Genomic DNA, 20,843 nt, shown 5'->3' with positions numbered 1-20,843 from the left:
ATGTAATCGTGTTAATTGACAAATGGACGAGGGACATTAGTTTATACTCATAAGAGAAGAGTGAGCTCTGATGGCATTAAATGAAGAAGAAATGAATTAATTAAGCCAAGACGTAAGGTTTATCAGGTTCATACTTGTAGATTAAAGTTTATAGCTGAATACAATTATGAAAATGTATTCTTATCTATGCTGACTATATTAATGTATTTACCTTAAGAAAATAGTGAAATGCATTTAACTAAAATGATTTAGATTCTGACAAACATTTTTATCTTATTTAAACCGATCTAGAATAAGCCTCCTGGCACAAACCGGTATTGGTGTTATATGAGAAACATGATAATCACACTAGTATGATTCCAACTCGGTTGAATGGTAAAGAAAGCAACAACAAACTTCTTCTTTTTCCATACACACAACATATTTTATTTCCATAGTCTGATTATTAAGAAGAGAAGCCATATTACAATATTCCTTGAAAAAATAGGTCAAGTAGGCAATAAACAATAATTTAAAGCCACCTATAACTAAATTTTGTATATGTTCGATGTATTCGTATGTCATGATATAAAAATTCTATCGTATCTTTAATTTAACATTATAAAAAACAACAGATACTCGTAAAGCGCATATCTGATGCGTCACTGACGATCAGAGCTGCATCAGTACTAAGGGTGTAGTACTTAAGTACCAGTACCAGTACTTGGCAAATTATGCAGTACCATTACCAGTACCAGTACTAGATTTTAGCTCGGTACTGCAGTACCAGTACTTTTTTTGGTGAAGTAATTAAGTATCAGTACCATTTGAAGGAATATTGCAGCAAATTATCTTTAGATTTGATAACTTACTTTTTCACAAAAATAAAATATAGTTAATGTAATTTACAGCTTTATTTTATGAGAAAAATTGATGTTATTTTTAATTTTTATCAAAACCAAAAGTACTGGGTAATGCAGTAGCAGTACCACTTTTTAAGACAGTAATGCAGTACCAGTACCAGTAGTAGCAAAATTTTGTAAGAGTAATTCAGTATCAGTACCAGTACTTGCAAAATCGCTGCAGTACATACTGCAGTACCAGTACCAGTAATGCAGCTCTGCTGACGATCTGTATAAAAACCAGTAGAGCGATTATGTGACTACATGATATGTTTCAAACAATCTTTTCTGATTAACATACAATATGAATTTTAACTATCAAGCAATTACCATCATCGTAAAAAAGTAACTGCAAACGTCTAATAGAAATTTTTTTTTTTTGTTAATTTGAAAAAAAAAAAATTATTGTACAAAACAAACCAAACAGAAAATGTTAGATCCCACTTATTTGTAATAAGATATCATTTATTATCTGGTTTGAACAAGACCACATATACTGCAAATAAAAAAACACAAAGGAAATAGGAAAAAAGCATGTTTCATAAATTTTTCTGAATGCAAATTAATGTTTTGATATCCATAAACACTTATCTTCCATAAATGTTTGACCGACTGCACGTTTAGATGATTTTGAATTTTCATAACTGAAAATACAGCTGAATGAAAGAAATAGTGATATTGTCCACTGCATCAAATAAAATATAACAAATACCTCGTAAAAACTGCAGATAAAGATATTCTCCAATTAAATTCAAAGCCATAAGTTCTAAAATTTAAAATTAATTTTGCATTTATGTATCCTTTTTTTCGTATTACGAATATATAATAAAATAACAATATTACAGATAAACAAAGTTTAAACCATTCACATATCTTGAAAAGCGTGCATGTATCACTTGTGAAACAAGATATGTTTAAAAAACATGTATGCCCCTATCGGCAGCCAATTAGTCATGTCATTGGGGTAATATGACTGACTTTTGACCTAGTGACCAAAAATCAATCAAGGTGAATTACTGGTCATGACTAGTCACTAGGTAATTATGACCACAAAGGCTGTGAGCAGCAATTTTATGTCAAAGTTATTACCAATCTTACCAAATAATATATGCACAAATTTTACTAATAACGTAGGCCTCATAAATGACAGCCAAGTTTTTATAATACATAAGACCTTGAAATGTGTATACCAAAAGGAGTTTAGTTTAATAAAAATATCAATCAAGGCAACTTGAGTTGTTAAGTTATTGGTCAGAAACAATCTTTATATACAAGGTCAATATGACATTGACCTTTGGCCCTTAAATCAATAGGGGTTATCTACTGGCCAAGACCAATGCACCTCTGAAGGTAAAGGGCCAATGATTTGGGATATTGATCAGAAAGCGTTGTTACCTATAAGGCCAATGTGATCTTGATCTCTGACTCTCAACGCCAAAAATCCATTGAGGTCATCTTCTGAGCAAAAGCAATGCATCTGTAAAGCTTGAAGGTCAAGGGTCCATGGGTTGTCCGGTTATTGATAGAAAACCATTTTGAAATACGAGGTCAATGCAACTTGACCTTTGACCCCCTTCCCCCAAATTCAATAGGGGTTATCTACTGGCCAAGACCAATGCACCTACAAAATTTGAGGGCCAACAGCTCATAGCTTGTCAAGTTATTGATCCGAAACAGTTTTTACCTACAAGGTCAGTGCAACCTTGATCTTTGACCCCTTGACCCCAAAATCGATAGGGGTCATCTGCTGGTCAAGTTTAAGGGCCAACAACCACCCATGGGTTATCCAGTTATTGATCGGAAACCGTTTTTACCTACAAGGTCAATGTGACCTAGACCTGTGACCCATTTATCCCAAAATCAATGGGGTCATCTGCTGGTCATGAACAATCATCATACCAAGTTTGAAAACCCTAGGCCTAAGCTTTCTTTAGTTATTGATCGGAAACTGTTTTTACCCACACGGTCAATGTGACCTCGACCTTTGGCCCATTGACCCCAAAATCAATATAAATCATTTGCCTGTCATGAGCAATCACCATTCTAAGTTTGAGGTTCCTAGGTCGAAGCGTTGTTTAGTTATCACTCCGAAACCATTTGGTCTACGGACCGACAGACTAATGCAAAGCAATATACCCCCACTACTTTGAAAGGAGCATAAAAAGAAGACAAGAAACCAATATAAATAATGACTTTCTCTTAAACATCAAATTTATGAAAGAAAGGCGTTTAGACTTTCTTCGAAATAAGATAATCGAGTCACATGATCAACACATGATTCCTAATTAATAAGGTTGATGCACACACACCACAATTAACAAAAGTGCTAATCACAAATCACTCATACAAACAGAAAAAAACCATTTCCATTTAAATCATTATTCTGACATAAATCAATTATTCATTCAAACCAATTTACAACGGAAAATAATGGCTAATTTTATATTATAACAAAGTATATTTAAGGTTAGCATTCTAACTAAAGCGCAATTTAACAATCATAAACAAAAACTATACATGTATTATATTGATTTGAACCCAATTTACAAACATCAATATGCATGAAGCCAGTAAATTACAATTAACAATCACAACTTGTTCAAAATGTTAAATCCAGATCCATAGTCATATATTTATCGATATTAATAATTGTACATTTCGCACTATTTTGTATGAATAACATGTCGATCATATTAAATCTGTTAGAGTATCTAATTCATCATAATCATTACAAATGGTTTTATAACTTATGGGAATCGGATGATGACCGGAATCGACAAAAATGTATCTAAATTCACCATAAAGCATCATCGTTATTTATGCAACAACTCCACCATTCGTTAAATTCTAAACAACCTCTTTTGCAGATGCAAGTCATTCATAATGCACAATAAATGTTACAAACAACGTACAGAAATGTCATCAAAACCCTTAAAAAGGTGTATTTGTTCGTTTCATATATTAGATTATTAAAAAGAACAAAAATATATCAAATAATAAACCCAAGTATAAGTAAAACACTTTTGAAGTTAGTATCTAATGTTGTAAGAATAATGTAACAGTCATATCTCAAAGCAGGATGTGATATAATTATAGTTAGCAAAACCTTTAAATCAATGCAAAATATTTTGAATTTGAAAACGATATCATTTTTTACCATACAATTTTTGTTTGTAATTAATATATTAATGTCATCTACTATAAAAAACGACATAAATTTAAAAAATGAGAAAGAAATAGGCACTGCATGACAAACATCAACAAACAAAATAAGTAGAAGAAACAGAACATAAAAAAGGAATTACTTAGTAAATAAACTTTCTATTATACATCCCTTTGGTGCTTTAGTTAGGACAAAATAGCGTTTTTGATGCGTTCTGCTATCAATTTCTTTTTTTTAAAAAGTCCATTAAGACTTTTAATTCTTTAATTCTTCTCTTTCTGTCGCTTCAAATAAAATAAGGTTCTCTAAAATTAGCCTAACTTGCAATTGAAAAAAACATTCAAGGAGAATAAATTTGTGTCATCTCTATTTTTTGCCAAGGATCTGGTAACAAATTTCCACAACAAATGCAGAGTATTCTTAAAACATTGACTAAAATGGTTTTTTTTTTGTATTTGTGTAAACATTACTTCGAATGTCCAGAAGAGTGATGCATATAAGACGTTTGTGCTACATGCATATCAAAAAGGCAAGTTATTTGCAATGGAATACGTGCATTTATCACATTCCGTTTGACAGAACATCTCTCCCTCGCTTAAATAAATGCAAGCTCTTTAAGATTTAGAATGTTGAAGAATACTTTTTAACATGTGGTGGTGTTTGACGATGTTGTTTACAGTAGGATGTAGTAGATCCTTCATAGTTCTGAGTTTTAGATTATGGATTCTGTATATAGCATATCCTTTTAAATTATGATTGACATAGTCGTATTGCTAGACCATACCATGCTTGCCTTTTCGTTTGTTACGCAAATGTCAGAATTTAAGTATTGCTCATTTTCATCAGATCAGCAAAATGTGAGCTGTCATGTTCTACATATATATTCTTTACGCCGTCCATTTGTGTTGTCTTTAATGCTGTCGAACGATCAGACGTTTTCATAAATGTTTCAAATTTAATTTATTCACGCATGATTTGATTTGCGATTGAAGTTTCCCTTAAGATCTTTTTGTAATTTCAGGCACGGAACTTGGATTATCAAATTGTTATTGTCCTGGAGCTTAATGCATCTAACCTTTATAGTTACCAATATAGTTGCATACTGGTAGCGATCCACAATATATCATAAATTCTTAAAATCGTCTTTTTCAAATGTCCTTAAGAAATAAAGCTATTTAAGCAGAATATATTTTTTCTAGACTCTCCTTTGCTTCTTGTTTTGTTATACTGTTCCATGTGAAGGGAATGTCTTGAATCTTATAAGAGTAAAGCTTTTCAAGATCTCTTTTGTATGTCACTACAAACCATATCCAGAATTTAGATGACTCATGCATATTAGACGTTGGAGCTATGTCCCAATTTGGAAGGTATGTTTTGAAATCCCTATAATAATGAGTTTTACCACATTCTTCTTGTTTTCCACTATTGCAAATATAATTGAAAACAGAACACATAGGTGTTGTGTTTGATTGAATAATAAATTCACACGATTCAAGGCATGCTATTTTCGATGTTCTCAAATGAGTACCGCTGCAGCATGACGGACGATGCTGTATACTGTAGTGTGTAGATCCGACATGATCTTGATTCTTGGCACATGGTTCTCCGCAAAAAACACACTGTTCTTGACATCCCCATATCTTTTTCATAATACGTGATATAGGATTATAACTTGCCCATGTTATTGAATGACTCCTTTGTGATTTAAACTTTGAAGCAAGTTTCTCTTCAGAATTGAACAAATGTTCTAAAATTTTATTTGTCAGGTATTCCACATTTTGTATATTAGATGTTGTTTCTTTCTTGACGTTCCGAAAACTTTCAGATGGAATAGAAAAATCTGTCGATTTCATTGATTTTTGGAGAGATTGTATCCACGTATCGATCGAGGGTGAAGATATCCTTTCCAAATCTCTTTTGACACCATTTACGCAATTGCAGACATTTCTAAACAATTCTTTAAGTAACGATGACGAAGTGCTTGCAACAATCTGAAACTCTGGTTCAAAGAGATACTGATTAGCCTTTTTAGTTATCCATAAAGTAGCATAACTATGTTAAGAAACTATGTAAGTCACGAAATTTTCAAAATGGCCTTCTTTCAAAAGATCTGTGCATATTTCAATTATAACTCTGTTCTTAACGTTCGGAAGGAGAGACAGAAGGCTTTCAGTTACTTTATTCTGCAGATTTTGAAATGTCCTTTCTTCTGCAAAACTTTCTATGACATGAGCAAAGAGTTCTGCGATTAAATCTTCAAATAGGCGGCATTTTAAATGAGACTCGAAACTTATCTTCTGTAGAACTTTGTATCGTTCAAGAAGGACAGCAGTGCCATTGGTTTTAAAGTACTTATCATTATGACTTTCGAAAATTGGATGAGCATGCCTACTTACATGTACATAAATTTTTATATAAAAAGGCACTTTGAAATTGTAGAGAGACAGTATGCTTCCAGTTACTTAATTCGGCAGATTTTAAAAGCCTTCTATCAAATGAGAAAATAGTTTAGCGACTTAATCTCCAAAAAGGTGGCATTTTAAATGAGCCTCGAAATATATCTTCTGTTGAACTCTGTATCTTTCCAGAAAGGCAGCAGTTTCATGGGTTTTAAAGTACTTTTCATTATGACTTTCGAAAATTGGATGAGCATGCCTACTTACATGTACATAAATTTTTATATAAAAAGGCACTTTGAAATTGTATTTACAGTCTCCCGATAAGATAGCTTTAATACTAGATTCTAGCTCATGCATTAATTTATTAACGGACATTTCCGTTACTTCATCATTAACTTGGCAAAGTTCTTTTATTTTTCCATCAACTGATTCGAATATTTGGTTGACTCTGGTCTCGACATATTTCATTGTATCAGAAAAGCCTAGTAATGCTTTCCCTTTCTGTATCACTGAGAAGCTTATGTCCGTTTCATTGATTCCCGTTTCACAGAACGATTTGGCTAACATTTTAACATTTGATAATGGCGTCAAGGAATCGGATTTGTTCAAAGCTTGATTAAGAAAAGAATGATTTTGCTTAAAAATATCCCCAAGGCATGTAAGAAAAATATCTTGCATTTTCTTTCTGTGTTTTTCCGTTCCTGAAGAGGAAGTATCAACTTTGTCAAGGAATTCTTTCCATATGTCTTCAAAAAGCTGATCAATCTTCTTGCTATTTAGTTTCTGACCTTTGTGAGCATTTGCAACTTCCATAGATCTTTTTCTTAGTTCTTCTTCGTGTTTACCTTGACAGTTAACAGTAAGTATTTCTAATGATCTCTTTACTTGGCTTTTTTCGACATGTTCCCTTATGATTTGTTGCAGCTTTTCAAATAACTCGTTCACACGGATTTGCTGCATATTTTTCCATTGAATGACAATGTCTTTATATTTACTTCCATCAAAATAATTTTGAATATTTTCTTCAGTTTTGATTTTTTCATTTAAAAGAATTTCATAAAGCTCGCGTATCAGATTGTCTGCTACGCTCCGTAGTTTTTCCTTACGATCGCATTTAGCAAAGCTGTTTTGCGATATTTGTAATAATTTGTCACGAACAAGGCTTTCAAGTCGCCAAAGTTCAGCTTGAACAACACACTCCATTTCCATGTAAGCTTTTATTTCAAGACTATTTCTAAAAGAGAAAACAAAGTCTTCATTTAGAACACCTTTCCATAAATCATGTGCTTGTTCAACAATATCTGTCAATGTCTTGTATGATTTATCCTTCATAGTCAAAGCTTTTTTCAAGATGTTGCACTTTATATCAACTACACTTTCACTGTATTCATTATTTACTCTTGCCATCGGTGGATTTCCTTGCCATAAATTCTTCAAATACCACACTTGCGAGTTTATGTCAAACTCAATAACTTGGTTAAATGTTGTGATGTCAAGAATTCCCTCACTTCTCGCCGACTCTTTTGTCATTTCATCCAAAGTCTGCATTAATTTGCTTAAACCACCTATCATATTTTCTCTTGCGGACATATCAGGTACATTTTGATGAATAAATGCACAACTTTTCCTTATATCATCTAATTTTTTTGTTTGTCATTTTAAAATGTAGACGTAAAAGCATGAACAATAACTTGAAAGAACATAAATTCCTTATTTCGCTTGTATTTTCTCCCATTATATTTAACATTGTTATGTCACCTACACCAGTTATAATGGTAGCCAATTCATTATCATGTTCATGTTGCAGATTACTTAACTCGGGTGACCTCAGACCTTCTGTGTCAACAATAAGTACATAGCTAAAAACCGAAGAGGTTTCGCCCAAATGGGTATTTTTTGCAGGAATCAGCTGGACATGTATTCCCCTAGTACACCTACCGGTTCTTGAAGGAAATTGGGATCCAAACATCGTGTTCAAAAGAGTTGACTTTCCGGAACTTTGCAGTCCTAAAACGCTGAGTGTCATCACTTTACTAGATCCAATACATACATCAACATTTTTGAGGACAGTTTTAATCCAGTGGTAAGGCATGTAAAAGCTCTCGCCATCTATCAGCTCGAAATGGTGTCCATCGAGTATAAGACGACTGACAATATTTGACATATGGTGTAAAGTTGGTAATCCAAATTTGGTTGTATCTTCTTTAAGATCTAAAATAGCCTCATTTATGTGACCAATTTCACGAAAGAAATGTTGAACTGTAAATGATGCGTCGTCAATTTTTTCTTCCAAATCCCGAATGACAGTTTCTTGATTTTCCACGATCTTATCATTTACCTGTTTTTCAGAGTATTTAAGTGATTTTAATTTTTCCCAAGCACATCGATATGCATACATCAACCGAGGTAATATTTGGCGTTTTTCTCTGTCAATATGAAAATGTAACCAAGAAAGAAAATATTTAAGAACCAAAGGGTAATTGCTGTTTTTTATAAGGATATGAACAAAAAGTGTAACAGACTTAGTAATTGATGCAATTTGTTGTCGTCTCACTGTTATGATTTGTGCATCTATTGTCCCTCCTTCTACAATATTTCTCCCTCTTTCCTTTTCTTTTAAGAGTTTTCCTAATTGCTTTGAAAAGTTACTATGGACTGGTGTTAAGTGTTGTTTCCAACCACTTGGTTCACCGTCAGCTTTCATTTGTTTCATAAGATTAATAGCTTCTAACTTGCCCTGTTGACAGACGTCACCATCTTCGTCTGTTTTTATTATCACAAATTTTGCTTCCGATAATCGTTCTTCGAAAGACTTTGTTTTGAATTTTTCAAGCTGATCAGATATATTTTTTGTTATGCCTGATAGCATGTCTACGACATTTTGCTCAACAGTGTCTTTATGTGTACTCAAAATTCGTAAACTGATTTCTGATTTTGATGAAATTACACTACTTTGAAATTTCTTAACGAGTCTAACTGCATCAGGGCTTAATGGGTCCGCAATTATCAATATGGCTGAAGAAGAACATCTTTAACCATCTTACTTAGGTTCAAAACCATGTGTAAATCAACAATTATAACAATTGAATCTATAAAGTTTGCTATGAAGTACAAAATATCTGTGCTAAAATGTTTGCAAAGATCACCCCTTAAGTTTAAAAATGTCATTGGATCCTGAAATCTATCTTTTTTTTCATCGATGGTAGGTAACCAAAACATCTCTATCTGCCCATTACTTAATTTTCTTGGAGACATCCCAGAGGGACAGTCAATGTTAAAAAATGTCTTACAACCTTGACTAAAAAGGAGACTATTGATCAGTTTCGATTTTGAATAGCGAGGGCGACCTAGCCTTCCAAAGGCTAATACCTTTGTAAACAGTTCAAGGGCATCGCTCTCTCGACCACGTTTTTCATTTTCATTGGCATATATTTGCTTATTGTCTATGACCAGGGACCGCAACGGCCAGACAGAGAGAATTGGAGTGTGTTTTTCATAAGTTTCCCAAAAGCTATAAAAAAAGGGTACAGCAAGTTTGCAAATATATAGTTTTTGAACAAATATTTTTTTCATAAATGGATCACAACACTGAAAAACAACAGTAAATATATCTAATGGGCTGATATCTCGATTGTCATTTACTTCCAAAGAAGGTGATATTGAATCCTCAAAGTTCAGACTACTTTCAGTACTTTCTGCTTCTAACACTGTTATGTCTCTAGATTCACTATGGGTACATATCAAACGATTGAGAACCAGCCAAGGAATATCAGTTAAGGATATCTTCCCATTAACCTTCTCAATGGTTTCATTCGGAGTAACTGCTATGACATCTTGTATAGATATTTTGCCTGGGAATTTGTCTGTCAATCCAAGCTTTTGCAGTATTTGATAAAAAATCTGGCCTTCAGTTTCAGCAGAAGCTGCAAATATGACCATATATATGTAATTTTGCCTTAAAACTAATTTCATAATTAAATAAAATAAAATCTAGTGTGAAAATGAACACCACAATGAATCGATTTTGTATTTTGTATTCGGTAATTAAGGACCTTTTATGCAGAAAACATAATTCAGAGTTCCGTCAAAAAAGAAAAATTAAAATTCCCTGACTTTTCCCTGACCAAAACTATTTTCCCCTGAGTAATAACAGCATCAAGTTTTCACAATCTTTGTGCTTTCAAAGTATTTTTATATGTTGGCCGTCTCATCCCAATACTAGCCAACTATTTTCCCCCCATTCTTTATTTTAAATTAATTTAGATAAAGAATGTATCCAAAATCTTCAGGCGTATTCATATTTTTAGAGTAGGATGTTTGCATTTGTACAAAAATGCTATTCCACCAGTGACAGTAATAAAACACTAAATAGTGGCAAAAGAAGTAGATTACTTTTTGGATCAGTCTACACAATCTTAAATTAATTACATTACCTTTTTCGGAGAACATAAAAAAACATTTACGATAAAAAACCATCATTAGAGGGAATGTATAACATTTAAACTCATCTAAACTACCTTTATTTACAAGAGAATCATAACGTTCCTTTTAACGTACCCAAATCAGTTCATAGGTAACATCTCTCTTGCTAGAGGTGATGACCTTAAGACTAAAAACCTGCTACTAAATATTTTTTAGAAAAATTATATAGCATGTAAATTTGTACAAAAGACATTCCAATACTAGTTGTATCATTTCAATTATAAAATTTATGAGATGGATTATAAAATTGAAAGTGCAGAAAAGACATGGCAGTGCCGATTTTAACCCAAAAAGCTTTAATTTTGATAATCTCAATAAATATTTATATGACAATGTTGCATGCTAAATATCTTAAGTTAAGCCCTTGTAATTTTGAAGAAAAAGAAAAATATCTAAACTTAAGCCCTTGTGATTGTGAAGAAAAATAATGATAAGTATATAAATATAAGGAAAACACATTACTCCTGGAGCGGGTCAATATGACCTCAGGGCTTAATTGGAACAACTTTTAAGAGATTAACAAGACAATGCCTCGTGAACTTTTATAGAAGAAGATTTTTTAAATTGTTTTTTTCTCTTATTCCTTTCGATTGCCAAGACAACTAGATTTCTGCATCCATTGATCAAATTATTTGAACAACTTTGGAAGCTCTCCATCCAAGGAACAATCCGGCAAGTTTGTTTGATTGTTTCTTTTTTTGTTTTTTGGTTTTACGTCAAAAAGTTTCTTGTGGTTTTATAGTTCACTATATAATCTATGTAACACGCGCACGCACACGCACACCCACGCGCACACACACACGCACACATGCACGTAAGTATTTTGAATAAATTGCTTTATGCCACCACATCGCAGATGCTGCGGTTGCATAAAAATATTATCATAATAATAAATTACAATAAAGATAAAAAGTAAAATAGAAAAAAACTGTCTTATCCTTTTGTCATTTTATTTTTAACTGCTGGACTAGCATTCTTCTCTATCAAATTCCATGACATTTCAATGACTTTTTTAAAATTTTCCTGACCAGTTTCAAAATTCTCTGAAATATCCCTGACCTTGAAGGAATCACTTTTCCCTGACCATAGAAAACCTATTGAGTTTTATATTGATCTTCAAACGCTAAATGCTAACAAAACAATTACCGTATATTTATATCATATCACAGCCTACTAAGTTATCTAACTTGTCTGTTTGTTATCAATTCATAATTTGTTATTTGTAGTGAATGAAATTAGACATTAAGTAATCTAACATTCAACAGAACTAATAAGCTTGATTACCTTTATAATTTGAAGAATGAGGCCTTTTATGATCACGTTCGGCAATGTTACTATCATCAGTTTCAGCAACAGCAGATTCTGAAATAATTTTTATGAAAAAAATTGTTTAATGAAATCAAAAGTTTAAAACGTAGTGAAGTTACTGTATTAGACATGCTACGGACTTGACATAACTTCCAGTGTAGTTAGACCGAGTTTGAATTAATCGACAATCATAAAAAACGGTTCTTAATGAAAAGAAGCACATCAAATTCCCTTATTGTTTTTTATAACGTTAAATGAAACAGTTACATTTTTAATTTAGTTGCCATCATTTCTCTTAAATCAAGGAACATGGCGATGACACGAAACCAGGTTATCAATTATCACCATTGTAGAAAGTTTTTAAGATGTTGGAATACATATGTAGGCAGCGTAACTTTGTGCAATATAAAAAAAACAAATAATGAAGAAAATAAGAAAACAGGCATTTTGTAAAACTTTAGAGGGGAAATCTATTTTATATGATCTTAGGTAGCCTTAAAGCAACCCCATACCATAAGCTTGCTTTATACCAATGTTACTTCATATACCACCACTGACTTTATTGATCTCCAGTAAACAAATTTTCTATTATACGTTTATGTGACCGTGACCATAAGGAGCCCAAAAGCAATCCAATGTGAGGTTTAAAAAAATGGGTATACTATACAACAAGTTTAGTTTATAAATATCTGATTCCTAAATCTAGTTATTGACTTGACTTATTCTCGTTTTACTAACAGCGGCATTGACTTTGACTAAAAGGAGTCTATAAGCAGCCCCAAAATAGGCTATGCAAAAATTGCATTAAAATATCTTATTCCAAACTCTAGTTATTTGACGGTAACCGATTTTCCGTTTAAGAAAGAGTAACCATGTCTTTGACCCTAAAAGGCCTTAAAAGGGATTCCAAAGCACGGTCTTTCAATAAGCTTTATACATGTTATATACACTAAGTGTTAAGAATATAAGCCATTATTAACTGAGGGTATTGACCGAAAACTATCTTGATTAACGACAATCAGACCGCCCATCCACCTGCCCGCCTTTCCACAATGTAATAACCAGGATTTTTTTTTTAAATTGATAAACTGAATATAATCATTCAAACTGTTAAAGGCAAAGATTCTGATACGTTTTTGCATTTCTCTTGCGGCTGGACAACGTGTCCCATGCAAAAATCAATAATTTACTTTAATGTATACTTTCCTACAGAGCCCCTAAGGTGACATTTTCAACACTTTTTTTCGGGACTAAATTCTTTTTTACGAAATATTAATTCGTCATTACAAGATATTAATTCGTTATAATGAAATATTTATTTGTAAAATCGAAATATTAATTCGTAATAACGAAATAATAATTTGTAATTACGAAACATATTTTTTACGAAAGATTATTAAAATTTTCGTAATACGAACTATTAATTCGTTATTACGAAATATTAACTCGTTACTACGAAATATTAATTCGTAAAAACGAAATATTAATTCGTTAAAACGAAATATTAATTCGTAAATACGATTTAATATTTTGTTTTTACGAAATGAATGTTGTTATCACAATAGACACAATAGCCTCTTTCTTGCCGCCCTTTGGCATTTACTGTCTTGATATTAAATGCGGAAAGAGGCCAGTCATACCCTTGCTAGAAGATGACCCATATTATTTTTTTAGTCAGTCTTCACATACTTTTTAAATATCATGCAGTGCCTTTTTCAGCTAATTCCGGGAAAGGCTCCTGATTTATATTTAAGAACATTATGTGACATTTTGTGTATTTGAGAAATCCTTAAAAAAATAAAAAGCTACCTTACAGATTTGTCCTAAAAGGGCTGGCTGGCCTCAAGATGATAGAAAAAATGTTCTTAAGAGTTTTTGTGTTTATGAATTTTGGTATTTTGTTTAAATTTTTTTAGGAATTTTTTGAAAATGAGTTCCCGACTAAATCTTAGTCAGATTAACACAGTATACGTAGCATTACTTTTTTCATCCCTAGTCTTATACCTTAACCCTACGGTATAACAGTACTGTTTACTTGTATAACTTAAAATAATCGCTTCTTGATCAGTTGCCGCGATGCAGAGTTAGTACAGACGCTGAGAAAAGTTTGTAACACTTTAGCTCCAGGGGCTCAAAACACAAACAACAAAAAAAATTTTGTTTCGATTAGTCGATTTTATTTAGTTTTGAAACAAAATGCCATGTTTTTTATGGTCACACGGTGCCAATACATAAAATTTAAGGATGTATATTTTTGGTGAAAATCTGGAAACCAACCCCTTTAAGTTTTGCTAATGTGAATGATAAAAGACAGTTTTATAGTCTGTTATTTTTTTTAAAGAAAAATATGAATTGTCTCAGAAATGAAATCATTTTGATTTTTGCTAGCTGTTGGAAATATGTTTTTGAAAAGGGAGAAAAAGAGGATACATTCTGTATTTTGGATTGAGAAGAACTTTTCACTCAAAACCCCTATTCGCTCAGATATAATAACTTGAGAGCCATTATGCTTATAATCATTATATTTGGTGGCAATGTTGATCGAGACTTGTACATTACCTCTGTAAATTATGAGGTTAGTTAGTTCTATGTCAAGCTCACAATGACCTTCAATTCAAACTCTATGACAGGCAAATATGTCCTAAGTATTTAATTTTGCTTGCTGTCCTCATCACTGCATGTAGGTATCGTGATTGTTCATTGTTTCTAGAAAACGAAATAGTATTACGTAAAAACGAATTAATATTTCGGATGACTGTACGAATTAATATTTCGTAAAATCGAATTAATATTTCGTAAAAATGAATTATTATTCGTTAAAACGAATTATTATTCGTAAAAACGAAATAAGATTATATAAAAACGAAATAAGATTTCGTAAAAACGATTTTATTTTTTCGTAAAAATGAAGAAATATTTCGTAAAAACGAATTAATATTTCATTCAAACGAAAAAAAGATTTCGTAAAACGAAAAAAGATTTCGTAAAAGCGTATTATTATTCCTAAAATCGAATTTCTATTTCTTAAAAATGAATTATTGTTTCGCAAAAACGAAGTAATATTTCGTAATTACGAATTAATATTTCGTAAAAACGAATTAAGTTCCGGGGAAAAAATATCACCTCGGGGCTTCGTAGTTTACTACAGTCAATTGAATGTCAATGGCAATCTAGTAAAAATGTGCATTATGTTTGTCTTTTTCTCAACCTCAGTAATTTTTGTTGTTTTGAATTATTATCGTGTATTTCTTTTCATCAATTTTTAGGAAAAACACAAACTTTGTCAAGGATATATATCTCACATGAATGTCCGGACTAAATGTTTTATTAAAGACATTGCTAACAAACTAAGTTCTTGTTTTTGAAAGTATATTGTATCTTTAAACTACGATTTTACCTTCACATTATTATTATCTTATGGGGTTATGTTCGGAGAAGGAATTTATAAACAAAGACAGATAAAGTTATAAGAAATATTGTCTTTAAGGAAAAAAATGAAAACAAGCATAATTTTAAGCTGCATATTTTGATATCCTTTGGGGCCAAAAATAGACAATAAAAAACTAAATTAAGAAGAAAAAAGAATTCCAGACTTTAAAAATACACTCATAAGTAGAACGAAGAACGGAACTATATTCTAAATGAAAAGAAAAAACAATAGAAAATAAAATGATGGTAATCGTACATATTTGAGTAATGATGATTTTTTTTGAAACACAGGAATAAATGAACATTTGATAATATTTCAGCATTGCAAATATGGTCAATTGAATCTGACCAGTAAAAGGGTATCAAATATCAAAAGGTTGCTGTCACAAACAAGAAAGGAAACACAGTTGAATCAAAATACAAAGTAACACCTTGTTAGTCAATTGTTAACACATTTAACATTTACTACACCGCATTGTCGTGTTTTTTTAAATAGAAAACAGTAAGATGCCAAAGAAACTAAACAAGTGTTGCAAATGACGACCTTTTTGTGCATGTTTAAATTAATCAAGCAATATGTAAAATATTTGCGCACTACACGTTGAAACCATATACTAATACAGACATTAGATTCGCTCAAATCAGATATGGAATTCAAAGTGTAAAAAATGATCTGTGTCAAAGAAAATTGATTGCACAAAATCGTCGATAAAGTGAAAAATGTAGATAATCAAAATAATTTGTCAGTGCAGAGAACAAACACAGAGAGACTAGACTCCTATAATTGATAATTGAATTTCTGAATTGTCTTTGTCCCGTTTAAAAGACAATGTTTTGCTTTGTTACAACAATACTTTGTCATAGATTCTTGAATATTTTTGACATTCTTGTGTGAATAATTGCGCATTGTATTTTCTTTTCTAATGATTTGCATGCTTATTTTTTCTATAAATCACCAAAACAACCTTTATGTCCGATTTCCAGGATATCTGGATCTAAACAGTAGCACCTAGAGTGTTAACGATGTTTTTTATATTTGGGCTGTGTGACCTAGTTTTTCACCAAAATTAACCCATATTCAGACTTGACATAGTGATCATCAAAACAACACTTCTGACAAATGTCCAGGCTATTTTGAAGCCTCTAGAGTGTTAATAATGATTTGCCGTATTTGGACTGTGCGATCTAGTTTTTGACCCCAAGTAACCCGTATTCGACCTAAAAATCACAACAACAACCTATATGAACAATTTCAATGATATCTGGATCAAAATACTAGCCAATAGAGTGTTAACAATATTTTAGTTTAGCTCCTTTTACAAAGTATTGTCATCCGATAATACCAATGTTCGTACCCGTCCGGGCGATAACTTAGACAAACATCCTGACAAAGGTTTGCGGAAATTGAGGCAAAGATGTGACCACTCAAGTGTTAACGAAATTTATATGAAAGGACGACAGACTTTCAAAGATCATAAAAGCTCATACTGAGCCAGCTCAGGTGAGCTAAAAGTGACTTTGGCGTTCACAAACGTTGTAAATTATATAAATCTCAAGTAGAAGGATACGTTTATGCAAGTGTGAATAGGCAGATAGGAAAAGTTGTATATATAAGAAAATGATGTTGGCAGTATTCAGAAGGACATGATCAATCCATTATTTTTATTGCACATGCTTAATTCTAACGATGCTCAAATCGTCTAAATAAAGAAATAAGGTATATAAAATGTCCTAATTCCTATTCGTTTGTAGCACCAAAAAACATACGTTAAACAGAAAACTCTAACGATGCTAAAACGTGAGACCAGACGTCCACAAGCTTGCTTTAAGCTATGTACAAATATCTCCCGAGTGCCTAATGAAACTTTAAAAACACCCTGAAATAGTTGACGTTCAAACCTCAGTAGATTACTAACATGCAAATACAAAAGTCTTCTACACCAATTGGTTTTTACACTTGAATGAAAACTAGCATTACCCTTTATCTTGTGCGCTCTATAGAGGATCAATATAATTTTGCATCAGAGAGAAGAACGTTAATTAAAAGTTCTTTTTTTATAACTGACAATTAGTTTTTAATCCAAAACTACCAACATCATACTTATAATTTAAATAAGAAGGTTCTGATTGCGAACACGGTTATTTATAATCGACTTTGTTCAAATCTTTGTCACGTTGGTTTGTTTGTTTGTTTCATTTTACGCCTTTTTCCAAACAGTATTTCAGTCATATAGGCGGGTAGTTTCCTAACCATCGGTCCTGGAGAGATACACCAGTACTGGACTACCTTCCTCCGCGCTAAACTCTTTGTCACGTAAAATAAGGGCCCTTATAATTGATTATTAGACGTGCCTTAGAAAAATTTAAAAACCAATCTTTTGATTAAGTTTTATCAAAGAAAGCAAACCCATTTGATGAAATCTAATAACACAATATTAATTTATATTGTACGTAGGCATTTCTTGGATTTTTATCCAGAATGACCTAAATTGAAACTGGTCAATATAATTTCATAAACAAAGGAAGATTTAACCGAAATCGTTAACACTAACAATATTTTTATGCTATTCCTAATGAAATGGTTAGGTTTTACGTCCCAACACTATCAATATTTCATTTCTTAAGGCCTCAACAGACGGTAGGATAAGTACAACATCAATTAAAACTAAGATTTAATGACAAATATTAATGTGTGAAGGCTACTATTTCTTGATTTCGTAAACCTAAAGTCTAGATGTAAGGGATAGGACATGTTCTATTTTGAAAATCTTGTCGTACAGATTTGTACAGACCTCCCACAATGACAAGTAACAGATTACCAAATAATCGCCTAATAATGGCTGTAATGAATGAAATTCCAATACAATTAGGGCTAAAAGGTAAACATAGTAGTAAGATGAGGTAAAAATGATGTTGAAAAACTCTTCAGGAGGCCCAAAGTTGTGGTATGTTCGAATTCCGAATTATTCCGAAAATGATTATTTAACTGTTCTCTAATTAGGGGAGGGCCGGATAGCTTAGTCAGTAGAGCCGCAGTATTGTATTCCGAGGGTCCCAGGTTTGAGTCTCGGTAAGGCTTAACATTAATATATATATTTTTTTTTAATAGAGGTGTTTCAATCATTACTCATGGCGAAAAAAGTATTTAGTGAGTAAACTATGTAAAGGAACAATTGGGAGGGATCATTTTTAGGGAACCTCAGATGATTCCTACAGTGTAGAATTACCGTCTGAATGCAAGTGTTGCATTGCTTTGAAAATTGTACATCTTATCTCTAATTAGTGCTGTACAACTAAATCCTACTGTCTGTTGAGGCCTTTACTGACAAAATGATTATCACGTTTCATTTTTTTTAAAAATAGAACTGATGTGGATATTTTTTTACTTGAGCAATATGTTTAATGTTTCTAGTTGTAGTATCAAAATATGTATGTTTTATCTTACCGAAGACATCTACATCAACATAAAACCCCAGAATTTCCAATGGTTGTGCGTCCATTATCCTGTAAACAGCTGTAAAACGAATGCATAAGTTACAAAATGACGTAGACCTGCCTTCATAGAGGCATGAACATTAAGTAGAATAAAAACAATTTTATCGTAATTCAAAGTAAGCATGATCTAATTAAATATTTTTTTCTTCTTGGTCCCGTCGATTCTTTTTTTCTAGTTAAAAGATGTGCATTACTTAACTTGGTGACCGTAGGGAAATTGTCTAGAATTAATTACACGAGCGTGTCTCATTGAAATTTCCATAATCACAACCGAAAGAAAGCAAAATTAAAGACATTTTTATTGCCAAGTATTACGTGAAAAACATAAACCAAACGTGTAACACAAACTCGTACTCATATTTAAGCCTGTCAATTAAATGACATAGAACAACAAAAAACGATTCGTTTAAAAAATAACATTGTCTTCACAATGCCGTTATGATTTAGTAGAATCCTGGTAAACAAAACAAAAGATGAAAAGAACTTAAATTTTGAGATAGATGGATATTATCTTTTGATTCTTTTTGTCCGTTAATACATATAGAAAATCTATTTGTACTAGCAGTGTGCAATTTCAATCTCTTTTCAACGTTTTAAACGTAGGAAATATGAGTATCGTTGCTTTATTCTACTCATAAGATATGACTTATCAATTTTCTTCATAAAGATTTACATAGCAGTGTAAGTTTATATACTTTCTTACCTGTAGAATCATCAAACTCAACAATGACACTTTTCTCTTTAGATTTAATGCTAATGTCAATAATTTTTCCTCCAAAATCTGTTTTATTTTCGAAGAACATTTTCATCATCTCTTTATTAATATTGACTGGGAAGTTGGTGATTTGTATCTTTTTAGGCTGGTCAATATCCTCTTAAAAATGAAATATGAAGTAATCATACAGAATAATACAAATTGTAGGCGATTTGCTCATTTGGAGTAATCAAATTCAAAACAAATACTTACAGGAAAAGAAGAGACAGATAAGAATTATATTGAAATCGGCGATTAAATTTTTCTTAAATATGATTACTCTTATGTGGTTGTACAGCATCAAAATGATTAAAACAGTTATGCCGTAAACCTCAAATTAGTTTGATAATGCTGATTGAAACAAACAGAATATTTTAATAATATTTGAAATTCTCAATTAGAATATCATAATTATAAATCAAGAAATATAATACTAAGGCTATGCATGTTTTACTAGATATTATTGAAGATAAAAGAACGTGTTGAACCATTTAGAGAGTTGCATAGTGATTTCAAAAAATATACATGGCAACGCACATGTCCTATACAGCAAGGCATATTAGATTTTTTCACTCTAATCAAGTGATTTGTATCAATATGTAAGAAAATGAGATATTGATGTAAGCTTTAAGTCTGACCATTTAATAATATATAAATATATTTGTTTTTTTAAGTGAATCATGGGAAATGTTATTGAAACTTAATTATGCTCTTTTACAGGAGATTGATTTTTTTAAATACTATTAACGAGAAAATAAATGAAGTTAAATTACAATATTGTTAAGCGGTTTATAATATTGATAATGTGTTAGATAAAAATAATAAAGATACAGAGTTTGTTATTTCTGATAAGTTTATTTTTAGAAACACTTCATATGGAAATAAGAGTTAAAACCATTTCTTAAGCTCTTTTAAGGTCAAAGGGAGAAATA

The 20,843-nt window shown here is 31.7% G+C and overlaps 1 protein-coding gene across 1 annotated transcript; it reads right to left on the bottom strand.

The window, feature by feature from the left end:
* Positions 1–12,192: 12,192 nt before the first annotated feature.
* On the bottom strand, positions 12,193–20,031 carry LOC132714692 (uncharacterized; the record flags this gene model as incomplete). Its single annotated transcript, XM_060697603.1, has 3 exons — positions 12,193–12,287; positions 19,108–19,176; positions 19,861–20,031. Coding segments are annotated over 3 exons (335 nt in total), but the record flags the coding sequence as incomplete, so codon positions are not given.
* Between the last annotated feature and the right edge of the window lie 812 nt (positions 20,032–20,843).

The sequence above is a fragment of the Ruditapes philippinarum genome, unplaced genomic scaffold, assembly GCF_026571515.1.
Source record: "Ruditapes philippinarum isolate M1 unplaced genomic scaffold, ASM2657151v2 ctg3689_1_1_1_1, whole genome shotgun sequence".
NCBI lineage: Eukaryota > Metazoa > Mollusca > Bivalvia > Venerida > Veneridae > Ruditapes > Ruditapes philippinarum.
This window is presented reverse-complemented; position numbering and strand designations above follow the sequence as displayed.